Source organism: Ammospiza nelsoni, chromosome 12 (genome assembly GCF_027579445.1).
Source record: "Ammospiza nelsoni isolate bAmmNel1 chromosome 12, bAmmNel1.pri, whole genome shotgun sequence".
NCBI classification, from domain to species: domain Eukaryota; kingdom Metazoa; phylum Chordata; class Aves; order Passeriformes; family Passerellidae; genus Ammospiza; species Ammospiza nelsoni.
The window spans coordinates 7,652,705-7,672,927 of NC_080644.1; the positions used below are offsets into that span (position 1 = coordinate 7,652,705).

General features: G+C 57.2%; 1 protein-coding gene across 1 annotated transcript; it reads left to right on the forward strand.

Annotated features, from left to right (window-relative positions):
* The first annotated feature begins 1,620 nt into the window (after positions 1-1,620).
* On the forward strand, positions 1,621-17,335 carry DNMT3B (DNA methyltransferase 3 beta). The gene is made up of 19 exons (XM_059480840.1): positions 1,621-1,725; positions 5,244-5,370; positions 6,011-6,114; positions 7,157-7,240; positions 7,699-7,887; positions 8,972-9,130; positions 9,909-10,016; positions 10,648-10,794; positions 11,151-11,277; positions 11,667-11,711; positions 12,196-12,275; positions 12,512-12,624; positions 12,995-13,178; positions 13,419-13,503; positions 14,048-14,193; positions 14,340-14,430; positions 15,007-15,155; positions 15,786-15,871; positions 16,976-17,335. The coding sequence occupies exons 1-19, from the start codon at positions 1,621-1,623 to the stop codon at positions 17,115-17,117; spliced, it is 2,271 nt and encodes a 756-aa protein (XP_059336823.1). The 3' UTR covers positions 17,118-17,335.
* Positions 17,336-20,223: the final 2,888 nt, after the last annotated feature.

Genomic DNA, 20,223 nt, shown 5'->3' on the forward strand with positions numbered 1-20,223 from the left:
GAGGGCCCTGGGGGAATGCGGGACCCCGATGGGCTTGGGGGGCCCGGCGGGTGCGGTGGTGCTGCGGGCCCCGCGCTCCCCTCCCCCGCCATGGGGCGGCGAAGGAGGAGGAGGAGGAGGAGGAGGAGGGGCTGCCCAGCACGGGCAGGGTTAAAACGCCATGTAATCGGAGCGCGGGGCTGTCGGGGGCCGGCCGGGGCGCGGGCAGCGGCGAGCGGCGGCGCGGCCCCGCTGGACGGCGCGTCCCGCCGCGGCGCAGGTGAGCGCTGGACCGGGGCACCGGAGCCTGCGAGCCGGAGCCGTGGCACATCCTCGTGGGCGGCTTTGTTGTCCGCGGCCGTGGCGGGGGACAATGAGGCGGGAGGGGAAGGCGGCACCGGGCGCACCGGAGCGCCGGGCGGGAGCGCCCCGGCCGGTCTGGCGGCCCCGGTGCCCGGTAACCGGGGACTCGCGGCTTCGCCCCGCGGGCTGGGACAGGCGGCAGGGGGTGGTGGGCCCGACGGCCACTTGTTGCCGGCACTCGGCTCTGGGGCGTGTTGTAGGGATCACAGCTCCCACAGCTTCGGGCATGGTCCCCTAAGTCCCCCTGGTCCCGCCCACCCCTCCGGTCCCGTTGCAGCTTTGGGAGTTTCCCGCGGAAGCCCCGGGGGCGCGTCCCGACACTGTCACGGCGGGGCCGGTGCGGGACCCCCGCGACCCGCGGGGCCGGGCCGGGCTGAGCCAGGGCTGCGGCGGGAGGGTCCCCTCGCGGTACGGCGAGCGGTGGCTCGGGGGGGCCGGGGTCCCCTGCCCGGCTCCATCGTCCCGGGCAGCGCCGCCTCCAGGCCGGGGGCACCGTGCGGAGCTGCCGGGGGTACCGGGGCACGGTGGCGCTGCTGCCCCGGGCCGAACACCTTTGTTTTCGGTTCTCGGTCGGGTGTCTGACAGCGCATCTTCCCTTTCTATTGGCAGGAAAAGAGGTTCCCGGCGGCGCTTCGGGCGCGAAGCCTCCCCGCGGCCGATCCGGAGGGACGGGGTGGCCGGAGCAGGTATCGACCGGAGGGCTGTGCTGGCATCCGCCTGCTGCCGAGCCCGCGGGGAGCCTCCGGGGAGGGGAGACCAGCGAAGAGGCAGGAATGAACTCTTCGGCGTGGCCCCAGCGTGGGCCACAGGTCCCAGGCAGGCCGGAGAGGGGAGCGCGGGGGGACCCCTGGGCGAGTGGGCGAGAGCTGGTCCTGGGGCGAGTGGTGGTCCTGGGGCGAGTGGTGGTCCTGCAACGACCTCCCTCGGAACGGGAGAGGGCAAGGAGGGGATGGCTGGACAGTGCTGCCCTCAGCAGTACTGGTACTCTCCTTTCCTGCCTCAGTTTCCAAATTTTTAATCAGCTGAGGAGGAGTGAGGCCGGGTATCCCAGCCCCACCTCTGGGGCTGGACGGACGGCCATGGGGACAAGCGAGGTGTCATTGTCATCTTTGGTCCTCTTGTTCAGGAGGAGAATGAAGCGGTGACGACTCCGGACAGAAGCCTGGCCACCTCCGAGCGGGCCTCACCTGTGCACCAGAGCCCCCCGAGCCCCCCGAGCCTCCAGCCCTGCCCGCAGCCCCTGCCCCAGGCCGCGGGGCTCGGCGGGATCCCAGCGGGATGAACATGGTAAAGAGCCCGGAGCCGCTGCCGCAGCGGTTGGCGGGGATGGTGGCTGTCCGGGAGACGTCTCCAGCCTGGTCTGCGCTGGGAGAGGAGGGGCCGGTTCGTGTTTTGTTTCTTTTCTTTAACCCAGCTTTGCTGCGAGGCAGCGGGGAGAGCCGGGGTGGGCGCCGGGGGCTGCGGGGGGAGCGGAGCGGGGCAGGAGGAAACCGGGGGAAATGGAGGGAAGTGCCGGAGCGGGAGAGCAGAGAGGCCAGGCACAGGAAGCGGGCAGGGGGAGCCTGCCCTTCGCCCCCTGCCCTTCCCAACGAGCACATCTGCGAAATCGGCGCCTTTCTTACGGAACTGCCAACCCAGCAACTCCTTTCTTCCCAGGATTAGAGGGAAATGTTCGGTTTGGGGAGACTTTTAAAGGCCATTAGTGTGCACCACAGCCCAGAGCCAGCCCGGCCATTAGGGTCCTTTATTTCTTTTTGTTATTCAAACAGGGCTTGGGCGATGGCTCCATCCCAGCCATGGGTAAAGCTTCCCTCCAGCCTTTTGATATGCATGCCCCTGTCTGGAGGCAAAGTCCGAAACCTCCCCACCTCCTGGGGACATGCACCTGATAACAGGGCGGCCTCTTTTCTCAGCAAGGAAAACTGAAACCAGCCTGGGCCGGGCTGGAGGAGCAGCCCCGGGAGCAGGGGCAGGGGTCCAGTCCAGAGCACGGCCCGGCCAGGTGAGCCCTGCCCACCCTGCCCTCTCTGCCAGGTGAGCCCAGCCATCCTGCCCACTCTGCCTGCTCTGCCCGCCCCAGCGTGGCCAGCAGTCGTGGCCAGGCAGGGACCAGAATTCTCTCTAAGCAGTTAATGCTGTGGCATGGTCTTTAACCAGTTTGGCAAATCTTAAAGAAGCTGGTATTGCAAAATGAGGGCGGGCTGTGGAGTCAGCGGGTTCATTGTCTTCTCGGGTGGGATTTGGCTGCAGGGCACGTCCTGGTCACCAGGCAGTGCCGGGGCTGCTGCTGGTGCCGGGCTCTGGGGGAGCTTTGGGCCATGGAGCTGGAATTGTGCATTATTTGCCTCCTCATGGATTCCCATCTCCACATGGAGTGCATGACTGTGTTTGCAGGGCACTGGACAGTGCAAACACGGCAGGGTTGGTCTCTCTTGAGCCAGCCCATGCGAGGGCAGTGCTCTGTTTCTGATTATTAATGCCCTGAGTGCACATGCTGCTGTGTTTTTGCGAGGGGAGGCGAGGACAAAGAGCCAAGCCTTCCTCAGGAGCAGGAGGGGCTGAGCTCACAAGGATGTGGCTCCTGCAGGGGACCCTGGGTGGTCACTGGGCAGCAGGATGGGCTCCTGTGCCTTCAGCACTTGGTGCAAACAGCAGGAGAAGGGGTGGGAATTGCAGTCGTGCTGCATAGGTTCAGGATTTTGGGAGAGGCACTTTAATGAGCAGTTAATGCCACGGTCTGCTGTTCCCTTTCCCGTCAGAGGATGGTGGTGATGTCCTCAGTCGATCCTGGGCAGTGCAGCTGAGAAGGGCACTGAGCAAGCAGGGAATCAAGCAGGGAGCTGACGTGCCTGAGCTCATGGCAGGGCCTGTGGCCGTGCCATGGACACACAGAGCTGTGACCTGTGGCTCTCTGCTCTGCTAGCAAGCAGTTCCTTCCAAAGGGATAACCCTTTTTTACCCACTTTATAACTGGAATAAAGGCCATGTGGGAGCTCCCTAAGCAAAGCTGAGCTTGGGCCGTCAGGTGTTCAGTCCTGGCAAGACCTGGTCACTGTCACCTCAGCCCTTCACTTCCCCAGTGCTGGGCTGACAGCACTCCCTTGCCTGGTGTGCTGGGCATAAGGCAGTCTGGGGCTGAGGAAGGAAAAGCCATTTTGAAGTGCAAGTTTGAACTTCCTGGACTCAGGTTCCTGACAAAGGAATGAATGCAGAGGTCGTCTGAGAGTCCCAGTGGAGTTTTGTGGGTGCAGATGTTTGGGAGGGCTGGGAGATATCCTTGCCTGCTTCTGTCCTCCCTGAATCTTACCTGCCTCATGCAGCTCCTTCTCCTTGTACTCTGTGGTTCAGATCACCCTCATGCTGGGAGGGCAGCCTCCCTGTAGGGATTCCCAAGGGACATTCACTTTTTGGTGAGTTTTGCTGGTTTTGGTGGCAGCATTGCTGCCAGGCCTGGCTGCTGCTGCTCTGCAGCACTGCGGGCTGGGGAGGGGGAGCAGAGCAGGAGGAGCTGGCCCTGACCTGGCTGTGCTGTGCCGTGGTGGATTCTGCATCCTGGAGCATCCGGGGCCATGTGGGACCATCCGCCTGGGCCGGGGGCAGGCGGCGAGTCTGGGCAGCTCCCAGGAATTGTTTGCTGGGTCTGGAGCAGATGTGCTGCAGCACAGGGATTTCTGCACACAGCTGTGGGGGATTTGCAGTGTCTGGTGCCATTCCTCTCCTCCTCCCTTTGTCCAGGGGGGAGGCAGTGTGTGCACTGAGGTTTCTCACTGTGGAGGTGGGTGCTGGACACCTGCTTTCCTTTGTGTTTGAGCGTTACCAGGTTTTTAACTCTGCCCTCTGCGTCCAAAACATCAAACTCCAACTGGTCTTTGTTTGTCGGAGGTGCTGACAGATGATTTCAAAGCAGAAATCTCAATTGTTAGGGCAGTGGTTGGAGGCAATGCAGAGTGAGAGTGACACAGAAGGGGTGGTGGGCTGGAGCTGGGGTCTCTCTGGGGTCTCTGGGGCTGAGGGGGGTGTTCCTTTGGCTTCCTAACAGGGCTGTAGGTAGGCAAAGCCCTGCAAGCTTCTCAGCTCTTGAGTTACGTGCTGCTGAAATGACTGTGCTGCTGAAATGACTGGAGGGGCAAGTTGCAGCACAGACCCATAGCCCGGCAGTGAGGCAGCAGTTCATGGCATCCGAGTGCCTCTGGGAGGGCTGGGAGCTTCCACTTCAGGAAACAGGAGCCAAGGAGGGCACCCAAGGGAAGGCAGCAGAGCCCCAGCTCTGCAGGGGCATCAGGGCAGGGGCTGCCAGCATGCTCAGCCCCCTGCTCTGCCCCTTCACCCTGGGGCAGGGCAGCTGAGGCCAGGAGCAGGGGCAGGAGGAGTTTTGTCTCTTACAGAGAGAGTTTAATGCAGGCTCCAGGACTTTGCCCCCCATGGCAGGCTGTGCCTGCCTGTCCTGCTGCTGAGGAACAGCCCACCCACCTCTGGGCATGCTGGGCAGCTGGAACACAGGAGGCTGGTGGCCCAGGGGTGGGCTGGCCCCGGGGGTGGGCTGGCCCCTGGTTTCAGGGTGGCCCTGTCTGGAAGTGCAGCTCTCCTCCAGACAGGGTCTGTCAGAGCGGGCTGGGGCAGCTCCGAACCAGCATACAGATGTTGGGGCAAAACCTGGTGTTCCCTAAGGATAAGTGGGCTGCATCTGGGAGCTTTTTTAGATGGAGCTGGTTGACCTTTAGGGCCACCACATTTATGTGCAAGTGCTGTTTATTTCCCAGGACTTTAGTTGCATCTCCAGTCAGACCTCTCTGCTAAGGGTACAAACTTAAAGCTGGCTTAAGGATCTCAACTCTGTCTGCTCTGCCCTCCCCAGGGCTTCCTTGCACAGCTGACTTTCCTTTCCATTCTGGCTTCTACAGGCAACCATAAAAAAGGAGAAGAGCCACGGGCAGGATGAGGCAGACTGTAGGGCAAAGCTGATCCTCATCAATGGGGACAAAGCACCTGGCGTTGTCCTGGAGGCCAATGGGAAGCCCAGCACTCCAGGTGAGGGTCACACACTGAGCCCAGAGTACTCCAGGGTGCACCCGGTTGGGATGTCACAGCCTCTGTCCCAGGCCTTGCTCTGTGCCCAGAGTCCCCCATGACTCCACTGGATTTCTGTGATCCAGGAGCACACCCAGGCCATGCTGTGGTTGTGGGAATGGGTGCCACACTGGGATGCTGCCTCTGCCCCTCAATAGTTTAACCCCCATGGAGTGAGGAAAGCAGGGGAGCCCCTGCAGCCTGAGGGGCTGCATTGATGCTCCTGGGATTCTCCAGTCAGGGTTCCCAAATCCCACCTCTTGGATCACAAGGTCCTGCTTTAAATGACCTGGTGACAAGCCTGGGAGAGCTGGCTTGTGGCCTCCTTGTGCCTCTGAGCTTTCAGGACCCAGGGAGTACATAAGAATGTCCTCATGCTTGGTGCTAGTCCCTCCCAGTTTTAGGGACAGGTGGGTGATCTGGGGCTGTGATGCCACAGTGGGAGCCCTGGGGATGCCACTTGTCTCTGCCCCCAGCCACGTTTCTCTTAGATGAGCTTTTGGTGTCTCCAGTTTGTGATATGGGAGCAGTGAGAGGCTGGTGCATGCAGGGGCAGGTGGGCTTGCAGAGCCTGAGGCTGCTCTGTCTTGGCTCTGCTCAGGTTCCAGGGGCCTGGGGCTGCTGCCCCTGAAGAAGGAGAAGGACAGCAATGGAGACCTCTCCAAGGACGACCTGGCCTGGCCACTGGATCTGCCAGTGCAGAGGGTAAGTGAACACCGAGGGTGCTTTCTGGGGGCTGTGTTTTTGGGTGGTATCTGGTGCCAGGATCTTCATCTCTTTCCCTCTGAGCTTCTCTAGTGCTCAGTGCCAGAGGAGCAGTCCAGTGATGAATGCAATACCCACAGCGTAATGTTTTAATTTTTAAATTCCTGCTTCTCATGATACAGCAGTAGGAGGGGGTGGTGTGGGATGCAGCAATGCCCATTGCATGTTGCAGCAGCCTAATAAAATGTGCTGATATTTTCTTTAAAGTCTTGGCTGTATTGAAACTCTGAAGCACCTCATGGCTCCCACTGTTGGGGTGAGCTGGACCCCAATTTCACCCACCCTCTTTTGTTGATTAGGTTGACAAACCTCCAGGGTCTGGAAGCATTTTTGCCTTCTAGCTTTATTGTTTTGAGTTAGAATTAAACCCCAAGGTTGGAGATCTGCCTGAGATGAGGCAGCTTCCAAAAGAAAGAGCCATAAATCCAGTGGGTGAAAATTGATCTTTCCCACTGTTTAGTTTGGGGGCTCTTCAGTGCAAAATCTCATTTAATTTTGAATCTCTGCTATGCTGGGTGCAGGCAGCAGGTCTGGGCTGGACTGTAACTCTGACCACCAGGGAAAGGCTGCCCTGGGTGCTGCTGTGGGAAGAGCTCCCATGGGAGTGTGAGGGCATCCAGGGTGTGTAATGGGTCCATGCCTGGGATGGGTGCTCTGCCACGGTCTGTGCTTCTCCCAGCATCCCAGTCCTCCCAGCTGTGGCTCCTGCTCTTTGTCATGCTGGGTGCAGTGGGCTGCAGCAGTGGGGCTCCTGAGCCTTGCAGAGATGCTGTGGAGCACAAAGTTGCCCAAAGGGGCTCAGCACAAGGCAGCTCCAGCATCCATCTGTCTCCTCTCACCTTCCCCAGGGCACGGCCTGTGGTGCTCAGCCCCATGAGGCACAGACTGTGGCAGGGTGTTTGGGTAGCAGGTGCAGCCCTGGGGCAGGGCTGGGGGGCAGAGCAGCCTCAGGCAGGTGCCCACCCTGTGCCTCCTGTTGCAGGCAGGGCGGACCCGGCAGGAGACGCGGCTCAAGGACCCAGCCCGCAGCGTGGAGCCTCTCAGGGAGCTGCCAACGCCCGTGCGGGTGAGGGTCTGCCAGGGCCAGGGCTCCCCTGGGGCTCCCCTTGGGCTCCAGGGACCTGCCCTGCTGCTGTGCCCTGGTCAGGTGTCTTCAGAGATGGTGCAGCCTCCCTGTGCCTCAGTTTCCCCTGTGAAGGGGTGTGTTTGTGCTGTATTTTGCCTCTGCTATAAACTTGGTGCATTGAGTGCCCTGGGGTGGATTTGGGACAGCAAAATGGGAGGGGGCAGTGGTGCACCATTTGCTCTGGGTCTGTCAGGTAAAAGCAGAGCAAATGGTGCAGATGCCCCCATTAAAGGCTCTCTATTAATGTTTGCAGTGGTGCCCTCACTCCCTGGCTCCCCCTCTCCGATCCCCACTGCAGGGCTGGGGTGATGTGGGGAATGGTGGTGATGTGGGGCAGGTCTCTGCTCCCCCTGTCCCTCTCCCTGCTGCACTCACACTCCCCTGCCTCTGCCATGCAGAGCTCCAGGCGTCGCTCTGCCGTACCCACGCCCATGACCATCGACCTGACGGAGGAGGACTCGCAGGACTCATCCCAGAGCAGCAGCACACTCTCGGGGAGCAGCTCCCAGGAGGGCCAGAACAGCTCTGCTGACCTGGGGGCCGAGGAGGCAGAGAGCAGAGACATGGGCATGGCACTGGAGTACCAGGTACAGAGGGGCTGAGCTCTGCTCCTGCACCCAGGGTGGTGTGGGGCAAGGATGAACCTCTGTGACTTGTCCCAAAACTAACTTGGACACCTCAGTGCTGTTCCTCCTGTCCACCCTTCCCTGCATGCCTGGTGGTGCCAGGCTGTCTCCATCCATCAGGCTTGGATGCTTTGGGGACCAGCCCTGCCAAGCTGCCACTGGTGCCACACGTGGGCCCCCCGAGACACACATGAGTGTGCTGTGCCCTGCTCAGACAGGCACTTGCATGTGCAGAAAACATTTCTGTCGGGGATGCTGGAGAGAACTGAAGCTGCTGGGGCTGCAGAGCAGGATTTGGTGCCTGCGGGCCGCAGGGCAGGGCCCCAGACTTGCAGGAATTGGGCAATTGCATCTTGCTGCATAATTAAGTACGTAATTGCAGAACAAAGCTGGGAAGGAGGGCTCTGCAGGCAGAGAGGTGACTTTTCTCCGTGTGAGGCTCCTTGCTGTGCACAGCACCCAGTGTGGCCTGTGACTGGTCACACCACAATTCTTGACTCGTTTTTTCCTTCTGTTTTTTTGCTCTGCCACATGTCCTGCTCTCCCCAGCAGGCACAAGAGGAGGGTGGGTGGGTGTCCTCTCCCTGGGGTGCAGCCACACAACACAGGCTGAGCTGTGAGCCCTGTGAAGAGGCTGTTCTGTGCCAAGGAGGGCACACAGGGAACAGCCTTGGTGTGTTTGCAGAGACCCTGGCAGGGCAGGCAGGAGTGGACACGCACGGGGCCGGTGCCAGGTGGGCTGTGCAGGACAGAGCACGCATCACGCCGTGTGCCAGGCACGGGCTCAGCATGGGCTGGCACACACAGGCCTCCCCACCAAGCTTCAGCATGGATCAGGGCTGGGATATGGTGCTGCCAGGGGGGAATGGCTTGGCCTTGTGCTTGAGGGAGGGCTTGCAGTTTTTGGAGATCACTGCACTGAGGTTCTATGTGTGTGACACACATGGTGACACACCAGGGCTGTCCCCTGTGCTCCAGGGCTCTCCTGCATAACTTCCCAGACAAAATGGGGAGTTTTGGCTGATCTGTTGTGTTGTGCTTTCAGGATGGGAAGGAGTTTGGAATTGGGGAGCTTGTCTGGGGGAAGATCAAAGGTTTTTCCTGGTGGCCTGCAATCGTCGTGTCCCACAGAGCCACGGCCAAGCGCCAGGCGGTGTCGGGCATGCGCTGGGTGCAGTGGTTTGGAGACGGGAAGTTCTCTGAGGTAAGAGAGAATTTGGACTCTGTTTTGGCCCAGCCCAAAACACCCTCCCTGCACGTTTCTGCCCCACTCCCGAGGCTAGCAGTGGGGGGTGGATGTGCTCCTGCAGCTGCCCAGGCCTCCCCTCCCAGTGTTAAACATGGCCAGGCCCTGGCAGGTTCTCATGGCTCTGGTGTCTGTAACTAATCACTGGTAGGTTGGTGACAGCATCCAGACATGGGGACATCTGCCTGGCCACTTCACAGCGTTTTGTCCATGCTCCAGAGCTTTCCCTGTCACTCCCTGCCTGGGGAGGGATGTCCCCTCAGAGCCCCTCACAGAATCAGGGCATCCTGAGTTGGAAGGGACCCACAAGGATCTTTGAGTCACACTCCTTCCCTGCACAGGACAGCCATAAAATCCCACTATATGCCTAAGAGTGTCATCCAAACATTCCTTCAGCTCTGTCAGGCTCCTGCCATGACCACTTCCCTGGGGAGTGTGTTCTAGTGCCATGAACCTTTTCCTAATATCCAATGAGGATATTTCCTATATCGAGGGAGGATACCAACCCCTCCCACGCCGCAGGCAGGAGGGAGGAAGTGCTGTGCTGGTGTCACACCAGCAGTGCCGGCAGAGGGTGCAACCCACCCGTCCTTGTCATGCTGCTGCTCTTGGCAGAGCTGCCACCGGGCTCCTCCTGCGGCCACAGTGCTGCAGCTGGGGACTGCACAGTGCTGGGGGGAAATGGCCCAGCAGGGCATTCCCATCTCACAGCTGGGATCTTGGTGCTCTCTCCCAGGTTTCTGCAGACAAACTGGTGGGACTGATGGCCTTCAGGCAGCATTTCAATTCCTCCACGTTCAACAAGCTGGTGTCCTACCGCCGTGCCATTTACCACGCTCTGGAGGTAAACACCAGGGGTGAGGAGGTGCCAGATGAGCCAGCTGGGCTGGGGGGCCAGTGGGATAGGATGCAGCAAAACCCTCCTTTCACTGCTGAGATTGTTTCCAAGTGCAGCTGTGGGGCCAGACTCTGCTTATCCTGAGGGTTTGGGGGTAGCTGCTGCTGCTCCAAGGTCTCACGGCTCCAGAACCCCAGGCCAGACTCCCTGTGAGGGCTTGGACGTGGCAGCATCATGGAATCATGGCAGCAGGGCAGTGCCAGGCTGGCCAGAGGTGTCCCAGGGCAGTGCAGGATGCCCTTTGAAGTGCAGACCCACAGGCACCTCTTCTGCCTTTTCTTCCTGGCACTTGCCATGGAGCAGAATCTGGGAAAGAGCTTTGGCTGGGCTGTCCCTGCTTCTGGCTCCTTTGGGGCTGGTGGAGGACAGATGGGCTCACTGCAGGGATGGAGGCACGGGGCTGTGGCCAAGGGCACGCCCAGAGTGGGAATCCATCAGCTGCCACCATCCCAGGGCCACTAAACCCTGCGTGTGTGTGTGTGTGTGTGTGTGTGTGCTGGGTGGGGAGGAGGCCTGGGGCTGCTCCCCTGACAGAGACCACCCTGTCCCCCTGTCCCCTGCTGCCCATGCTCCTCAGGTGGCCCGGAGCCGGTCGGGGAAGACGTTTACAACAGGCCCCAGGGAGTCTCTGGAGGAGCAGCTGAAGCCCATGATTGACTGGGCAATCACTGGCTTCAAGCCCCTGGGGCTCAAGGGACTGCGGCCACCCAAAGGCTCAGGTGAGGTGGTGGCATCAGCTGCCGGGGGGTGGTGGGGGCTGGCATGGGCAGTGGCCACTGTGGGCTGCCCCTGGCTGAGCCTGCTCACCCTGTGCTGTGGCCATGCCAGTCCAGTCCCAGGGGGATCCTGGGGCTTCTCACTGTGACCCTCAGTGGCACTGCAAAGAGCTGGAGCAATGCACCCTCCAAGCCCCATGGAAATCACACCTGGCAGAGCCTTGTGCTATGTGTGAGGACCCAGGTGGCCAGGAAAGGTCCTGCTGTAGCTGGGGTGAGACCTGGCAGGGCTTGGCAGGAGGTGCCCTGGGCCAGTCCTGAGGCTGGAGGCTTGTCCTTGAGGAGGTTCCTTTTCCTTGCAGAGAATGGGGTGCTGAGGAATGGCACAGAGGAGGTGGTGTCCCTTGAACAGTGTCCCCCCACCAAGAGGCTGAAGACCTACCCCTGCAACAGCAGCAAGGAGCAGCGTGTGGAAGAGGACCAGACCCGAGGTAACCAACACAGAGCTGGGGAGTGGCTTGGCCTGGGCTGTGCACCCCAAGAGCACTGGAAACCATTCTGACTAAGGGCTTGGCTCAGGGAGCCATGAGCCTGGTTTCTGAAGGCAAAAGGTCTGGTGGTGCTGACTTGTGCCTTAGAAGACACCAGCAAACACAACTGCAAGACATGGGCTGGGCCCCACCAGCTTGGAGCATGTGCTGATACTCTGAGCTCCAACATCTCCATCAGTAGAAGGATGGGAGCTTTGCACCAAAATCTCTCAGCAAAGCTGGAGTAGTTCTAATGCAAGAAATAAGGCACATGTAAGCAGAATGCATTTAAACTTTGTAACACAAGGAATGATAATGTCTTTTTTTTCTTTCTTTTCAAATTTATAAAGAGCAAATGGTTTCTGACATTACAAACAACAGCGGGAAGCTGGAAGGTAAACACTGGCCCTGTCTCTCCTTGGAAGAGGTGTGAGGTGCTGGGGGTGCCCAGCAAGGGTTTTGTGGGTCCCTTTTCAACTGCACCATGTAGGAGGGGGGAAAGTGCTGTGAATGCAGGGTGCTCAGGGGGACAGGGTGCTGAGAGTGACAAGATGCTGAGAGGGACGGGGTGCTGAGGGGAACAGGGTGCTGAGGGGAACAGGGTGTTGAGGGGGACAGGGTGTTGAGGGGAAAAGGGTGCTTAGGGGGACAGGGCGTTCAGGGGAATGGGGTGGATGGGGTGCTGAGCAGCTCCTCCATGGGAGCCACAGCCACATCTGGATGTGGCTCCAAGGGCCTGCCCCATTTGGGTGCAGTTCTGAGGGCAGGCTTTATCCAGACACGGCTCCAGCCTCTGCAGCCTGTGGTGGGGTGTAAGGGGGCCCTGCCCTGGGTGCTCCCTGCCCTGGGTGAGCACAGCTCTGTCTCTCTGTCCCACAGATAGCTGTTTGTCTTGTGGGAGGAGGAATCCGGCCACCTTCCACCCACTGTTCAAGGGGGGCCTCTGCCAGACATGCAGGGTAAGTGCTGCTGTGCTGGGGCTGAGCGGGAGCCTGGGAGAGGATGGGGCTGGCCATGCTGTGTCCTCCACACTGAGGGGCTGTCCCTCAGCATGTCCTCACCACCTTGAAACACTGAAACACTGCATCTCCAAAATCTCGGTGTGTACTGGGAATGGAGCAAAGCTGTGTTTTCCACTGTCTGAGCACTGCTCCTGATCCTGTGTCCTTCTCTGCTCCCGATGTCCTTTTGCTAGGATAGATTCCTGGAGTACTTCTACATGTATGATGAAGATGGGTACCAGTCCTACTGCACTGTCTGCTGCGCAGGCAAGGAGCTGCTGCTCTGCAGCAATGCCAGCTGCTGCAGGTGAGCCCCATGTCTGCTCCTGGGCTGAGGGCCTGGCATCATTCCCAGGGAGCTGCAGGAAGCAGGGTCATCCTCCATGAGCCTGGGAAGGGACTGCGCTTCTCCTCAGTTAGCTGCCATGAAACATATTGTGACACAGTCCACCTACCCTTACTGAGCCAGGTATCACCTGAATAAGCCCTGTGGAGGTTGGCAGGAGACTTACCCATGCCTTGGTCACCAGCTTGTGTTAGCAGCTCTAAAAACCAGAGTACTGTCTGGAAAAATATCCTGTAAAATGGTGGGGGCTCTGGTCCATGGCAGGGGAGACTCTGGGGTGACCCAAAGGGGTTGCTGGGGTGACAAGCAGAAGCTGTTGTGGTTTGGGCAGGTGCTTCTGTGTGGAGTGTCTGGACGTGCTGGTGGGGCGAGGGACGTCAGCCAGAGTGAAGGAGCAGGAGCCCTGGAACTGCTACATGTGCCAGCCCCAGCAGAGCCGCGGCGTGCTGCAGCGCCGGCAGGACTGGAACGCTCGCCTGCAGGACTTCTTCACCAGTGACAAGGGACAGGAATATGTAAGGGCTGGGGCAGGGAGCCTGGTGTGCTGGCATGTGGGGAAGAGGGTCACTGAGGGCAGGGTGAGCTACCTGGATTTCCTCTTCCCTCTGCCTCGGTCTTGTTCACCCAGCCTTTCCAAGGGTGCCAGGTTCTTGGTCCTGCAGATGCTTTCCTGAAGGTGGAGGTGCTGCATTCAGAGCCTAATGGGATAATGCAACACTGCCAGGGTTGGGGCTTCATGGCTGTCTCCATTGCAGGCTGCACCCAAAATCTACCCAACAGTTCCTCCAGCGAAGAGGAGACCAATTCGAGTGCTCTCGTTGTTTGATGGGGTGACAACAGGTGAGGCAGTAGGGAAGCACTGCTGGGCAGCTCTTAGCACAGGGCATTGGGGATGAATCATTCCATGGACTCAAACTTGTCTGTAAAAGCATGGTGGGGAGTAGGGGGTGAAAGCAGGGAGATGCCCATCAGAAAAGGGATGAGGGCAGGGTCTCCCTTTCCTGCTGTAGAGGGTTGTAGAGGAAAGGAGGGATGGAGGGGAGGGCATGTGTGGGCACCTCACACGGGTGTTCCTGCTATGCCAAAAGTGTGATCTGGGGTGGCTGGTTCCCTTGAGAAGCCAGAGCTGTGGGGACACCAGTAACCTGTACTCTGAAGTGCCTGAGGGCAACTGGTTTGGCTCAGTTCACTCAGCTCTGGCATTCTCCTTTCTGGGAGCAAACCTGCCTGGAGGAATGGGTCAAATAAAAGTTGACTCACCCTGAAGTTCTGTTTAACTACACCCACCTAGGACATCCAGGAGCAGCCACATCGAGCGGTGCTGACGAGGGAGACTTGGAGGCTAAAGAGAGCAGTGCCACCTCAGACCTCTGTCCGTGGGCAGGGTACACAGTGCTGAAGGACTTGGGCATCCAGGTGGAGAAGTACATTGCCTCAGAGATCTGTGAGAACCCCATGGCTGCGGGCAAAGTGCGGCCTGAGGGCAACATCACCTACGTGCGCGATGTCAGGAACATAACCAAGAGAAATGTGAGCTCTGCTGCTGTGGGAGCCCAAGGGACAGGGCACTGTGGGGACATGAGTCTCACTGGGATGAGTTTGTGCCCTGCCCCATGGGGAAGAGAGACCCATTTCTGTGGCATCCCCTAACAGTCTGGACTGTTTGTTCTCTGTAGATTGAGGAGTGGGGTCCTTTTGACCTAGTCATCGGTGGAAGCCCCTGTGACGACGTCTCGCTTGTCAATCCAACCAGGAAGGCTCTGTTTGGTACGGCTGCTTTGCTCTGCTGGGCTGCATACCTTGGGATGGTCCTTGGCCATGGAGCCACCATATGGGTAGTGGTTCAGCCCCGGGCTGTATTGCTGATGGGCTGTCTCCATACCCATCTTGGGGAGGGCAGCCAGGCCCCTTAGTCCATGCTGGTGCCAACCTGTCACAGACATATTTTATGAAAAATACTTTCCTTAAGATTTTTCCTCCTGAGAAGCTGAGAGGCCTCAAGAACAAAATGTAAACAATGATTATCTGCTGCTATAGAATGCAACAGGTAGATCTGTGATTGGTCTCATGTAGTTGTTTCAAATTAATGGCCAATCACAGTCCAGCTGTCCAGACTGTCTTGATCAGTCACAAGCCTTTGTTATCATTCCTTTTCTATTCTTAGCTAGCCTTCTGATAAAATCCTTTCTTCTGTTCTTTTAGTATAGTTTTAATATAATATATATCATAAAATAATAAATCGAGCCTTCTGAATCACGGAGTCAACATTCTTGTCTCTTCCCTCATCCTAAGACTCCTGTAAACACCATCACACCAACCTGCTGCTGGGCTTTTTCCCCACAGAAGGAACTGGCAGGCTGTTCTTCGAGTTCTACCACCTGCTCAACTACGCCCGTCCCAAGGCAGGCGAGGAGCGACCCTTCTTCTGGATGTTTGAGAACGTGGTGGCCATGAGGATCAACGACAAGAGGGACATTTCCCGGTTTCTGGAGGTAGGGATTGCTGACAGCTGTGGGAAAGGCCTTGGAGCAGGTGACATTTGCTGGGCTGTGCAGGGTGTGCCAGGTGTGAGGGTCTGGCTATGGTTTCCTGTGGCCCTGATGCAGGAAAACCCCCTGCCTGGTGCACATGCCAAGGAATCAAGTTCAGTCTTGGCTCTGGATCCTCCCCTCTGGCTTTCATCAGGTCAAGCCCAAGCACAAGTCCTCTGGGGGAGGGGTTTTGCCAGCATTGCAGAAAGCATCTGTTCCCAGCAATGCCTGTTATTTCTAGGGAGAGGGGGGGTCAGGGAGTGGGAAGGAGTTTTAACTCTGTGGTAGCCAGGATGGGTTGTGGGTCAGCAGGAACCACTGGTGTAAAATCACATTAAAGGCTGATCCTAGTTCATGGGAACCAGCACTGGGCACACTGTGATGGTCAATAGCTGCTGGCATGGCCTGGGAGCTCATGTGGCCACCCAGGTTGTCCTCTGGTGTGAAACAGGGTTTGTGGGAGCTACAACATTTTCAGGACTTGCTGACCACTTTTAAGTCCCTGCAGTGCAGTGGGAAGGGCTGTTCATGCAGGAGAGAATCAAGCTAACATTTCCTCTAACTTTTATTTCCCCTCTTTTTGGCTTGCAGTGTAACCCAGTTATGATTGATGCAATCAAAATATCAGCTGCCCACCGAGCTCGTTACTTCTGGGGCAACCTCCCTGGGATGGACAGGTAACCAGTTTGCTGTCCTTGCATCTCTCACGGTAGTTTTGGTTTATTTTGTAGTGCCCTTTCGAGTTTTTTTGTCTCCCTGGCTCTAAGCCCAGCTCCTGGGAGCAAGGAGCCACAGCTCCGCATGGGGCAGCTTCCCTGCAGTGATGTGCACATGATAATTAATGCACTCACTAATGAGCAAAGATGAGACTGTGGGGGAGAAGTGTAGCAGCATCCCCTGCCCTGGCCTTGAGGGTTTTGGAGGGAGCAGTGCTGGGCTTGCTCAGGATGCTCTGGTGGGTCTGGCTTGGGGTGCACAGGTTGATTGCCTGTGGGGTCAGGCCCAGGCAGATGTGGGGTGCTGTATGGCAGCCCTGTGCCCCAGTCAGTGCCATGCTTGTGGGTTTATGGAGGGAACTGAGTGGCTGCTGTGGCTGTGGTGGGTGGTGTGGGGGAGCTCACACCACAGCCAGCAGCTGCTGTGGCAAAGCATGAGTGCACCCTGCTCCACGCTTCACCCCCTGAATTCACGGCAAAACACAGCAGAAGGACTGGGAGCAGATAAATCCAATTACAAGCAGTCCATCACACCAAATATGTGTGACAGAACCTGAAGGTTTTGCATCATGGATGCTTCTGGCCAGTAAACACAGGACTGGGGTTTAATATTTTTGCTTGCTTATATTTAAATTGCCAGTATTTGTTGGAGTTAACACTGAGCTAAAGGCATTTGTAAGTAAAATAACAATTCCAAGCCTTTGTCATGTGAAATGGCTGTTGGACTTTCATCTGTCTGATTGTAAGGGAAGTGCCCAGCCCATGACTCAGAGATACTCAGTCCTATCTCCATGGAGTAGCCCTGGGGCAATGAATGCAGAGGTGCTACTGAGCAGAGGCAGGCTGGATGCCCAGGCACAGGAGCCCTGCCAGAAAATCCTACAAGGTTCAGGGCACTGGGGATGGTGGAAGCCACAGCCAGAACTGCTCGGGTTGTGTGGGGCTGGAGAGCTGAATCCCTTCCCCACAGGAGACTCCTGGTGCTCACTGTCTTTGGGTGGCCTGGGAGCAGGGCTGCCCAGGGGAAGGGATTCCTGCTCTGCCTCACGTGCCCTCTCTCTGCAGGATCTTTGGCTTCCCCCTGCCCTACACGGATGTCTCCAACATGGGCCGCGGGACTCGCCAGAAGCTGCTGGGGGGCTCGTGGAGCGTCCCTGTCATCCGGCACCTCTTCTCCCCACTCAAGGATTACTTTGCCTGTGAATAGCAAACTGGAGCGCCCCTCGTCTCTCTGGTAACGATGCACAGCACCGCTGCTGTGGTGGGAGAGGGACGGGCACGGCCACCGGGCTGCCAGGGCCTGTCCCTCCCCAGGGACAGCCTGGGAGAGCCGAGGAATGTCTGTAACCAAAGAACCTGGCAGGGCAACTTCTGTAAAGGGACTAACAGTGATTCCTAGTAGGAAATGATGGACACGAAGCTTTAATTAGCCAGCACACGAAGCTCTATGCATCGCTGATGAGATGGGAGTCTCATCCTCCAGAGCATTATTCCTGTTTAGCCTGGAGCTGGGAAGTCTCCACTTGCTGAGCAGCCAGTGTGCGGGCAGCTGCTGGGGAGCTGCAGGCAAACCTGAACTACAGTGAATTGGTGCTTTTCCTAAACAAACAAAACTTCTTGAAGTAACTGCCAAAAACCCCCAAACCGTAGCAGCAGGTGTAAGGGACCCTGCTCAGGTTACATACTGAACACGGAATCAAGAAACCAAATCTTTTTTTGTTTTTATTATTTTTGGTAAAATTTAATTTTGTTGTTTTGATGTCTATTGCTGCTTTAAGGCATTACATAAGAATGTGGAGATTCCTAGACCTGAATGTAGCTGAAACTGAACTGTGAGGTGATAGAATTACTTTTCTAGCTAGAACTAAAGAAATATTGTTTTATATGTTTGGTTGTAGTTTACAAATATTCACTACTTCCTTTTTAAAGCATCTAAAACCTCTCCTTACATTTTAAAATCCTGCTGAATGGTTTGAAAGCTTACAAGTAACTGGAGCAGGGAGGATTTGGGCTCCAGGGTCTGTAAAGGAAAATATTCTTGGAGCATCCATTTCCCAAAAGAATGTGGTATGTCAGCAGGAAGGACAGTGTAATGGTCAATGGCACCCTCAAATCTCAGCATCCCAAATGTCACGTAGGATGTCATGAATCCAGGCAGTGGTGGCAGGGCATTCCATCCAGGGAAAACCCCACCCAACCCTGGTGGAGTGCAGGGTCCAGGAGTGCAGCACTGCTCCTGCCTGTGCCCAGGGAATGGGACAGTGGGGCAGGAAAGCACTGCCACTGCTGGGGGCTCTGGGGCTGCACCTCTCCTCTCCTGTGCTCCCATCCCTGTGCACACAGGTGGGATTGTGTGCCCAGCCCCAGCCTGGCAGCACCCTGGGGGCTCCTGGGGCTGTACTCCCAAACTGGGAGCTCCTGTGGCCACCACTGATTCACTTTTGATTGCCTTCCTCTACTCCCCAGCTTTGCCAGAGTGATTATCATGCATTCCATGAAGTCCTGGGCACACTGAGCCTGTGGACCAGCAGGTGCCCGTGGCCATTTCAGCCAGGTTTCCTGTAGCCACCAGGCTACTGTTCCAGCAGGCATCTCTGGGGATCTGAATTCCAATGCACATTTCAATGCACTGAAACTACTCCCCTCTTGGTCCCTCTGTCCTCCCCTACCTCTGCTGTTCACCTGCCACCTGGCTCTGGAAGAGCCTTCTCAGAATGATTCAGGTTCAAACCATGGGCCAACCCTCCACCCAAGCAATGCCAGGCTGCCCTGCTCTCCTGCAGGGTGCTGTACAGCATCACTGGGAAGAACTTCTCTCCCAGCTCCTTCTACCTCTCTGGCACCCCTGTCCTTGTGGTGGAGGGCGGCAGCCTCCCATTTTCCACCCTTGTGTGCAGTTTTCCATCCCAGCTCTGAGAACCATCTTCTCTTGGTCTCCAATCCTGTGCTGTGCTTGGAAAGCAAGGGAACAGCAAGGGAAACCCAGGTAGTTTAAAGGCTTTTTTTCCCTGTTTTCATCTGGAGGTTACTCTTTAGAGAGAACTCCTTGGGGTTTCATTCTCATGCCTTAGTTAAGAAAACTCTGAGGAAAGCCAAGCAGGCTGGTCCAAGTCACTGCTGGTACCTCCAATGCTTGACAAGTGCTTGGGGACACGGTGCACCCTCTTGCCAGCATCCCCTTGGCTGGGAAGATGGCAGGGTGGGTTCTGTGTGTGCTGGAGGTGTTTGGGAAGCCTTGGCACTGCCAGCGCTGCGCCAGCTGCTTTTGGACTCTTTGCCAATCTGTGATCCTCGTGTCCAGCTGGACCCCAGCCACAACACTAATTCCTCATCCCAGGTCCTTGCAGTCCCCGTTTGGAGCCCAGTATGGGGCATGAGGGCAAACAGCCATCAGTGCAGGGGCTCAGGGTGACAGCCATCCTCTGCTCTGATGGGTGATTCCTCCAGACTGGGCCAACACGTGCCCTCCACTCCATGACATCTTACATACTCCAGATCTCACATCCTTTCCTATCTGATCAAAAGGAAAACAAATAGATGAGGGAAAAAAAGGACTTGGGGAAAGTAAACAAAGATAAAAGAGGAATGAGAATTGTCTTGGCATTAAGCTCTCTTGATGAGAATTGTAGTAGACAAGTCTTCCTTGAAATGTTTTTCCCTGTAAGAGCTGCCTTTTATTTTGAGTTTATAAAATGTTAAGGGAGGGGGATCTCAGAAATTCCTTTTTAATACTTTTTAAAGGGTTTTAACTCTCCCTGGTGCTATTTTTTTAGGTTAAGGATTTCTAATGTTGAACATGCTGCGCGTTTTTCTACAATCTTTTAAAAATGAGAGAAATGTATCATTTTTAACACATTTCACAGTTTTTGTATCCTGGAGTGTGGAAATTCGCAACTCTGCTTTGTCCACATGATTTCGCTGGTTTCCATGTGGGAAAAAAAATGTCGAGAGTTTACCATTTATCATGTCTGATTAAAAACGAGTATTTCTGTATGGCTGGACAGTCTTATTGGGGAAATAAAGGGAGTTCGCAGTGGGAGGAGGGGCACAGCCAGGGATCTGAGCCGCTCCTCTCCTGCTGCCGCTCAGGTGACACCAGTGACACCAAGGTGGCCGGGGCTGGTGTGGCAGCACAGCTGGAGCCGTGTTGGGCTGTGCCGCTGGTTTGGGGTCGGTTTGTGTCGCTGGGTTCGGGGACGGGGCAGTGCCGGGCTCCCGGGTCCGGCCGTCCCGGTGCTCGCGGCCGCAGCGGCTCCGTCGCACCCTCAGGCCCGAGCCCGGCGCGACCCTCAGGCACGCGGGACCCCCGGTGT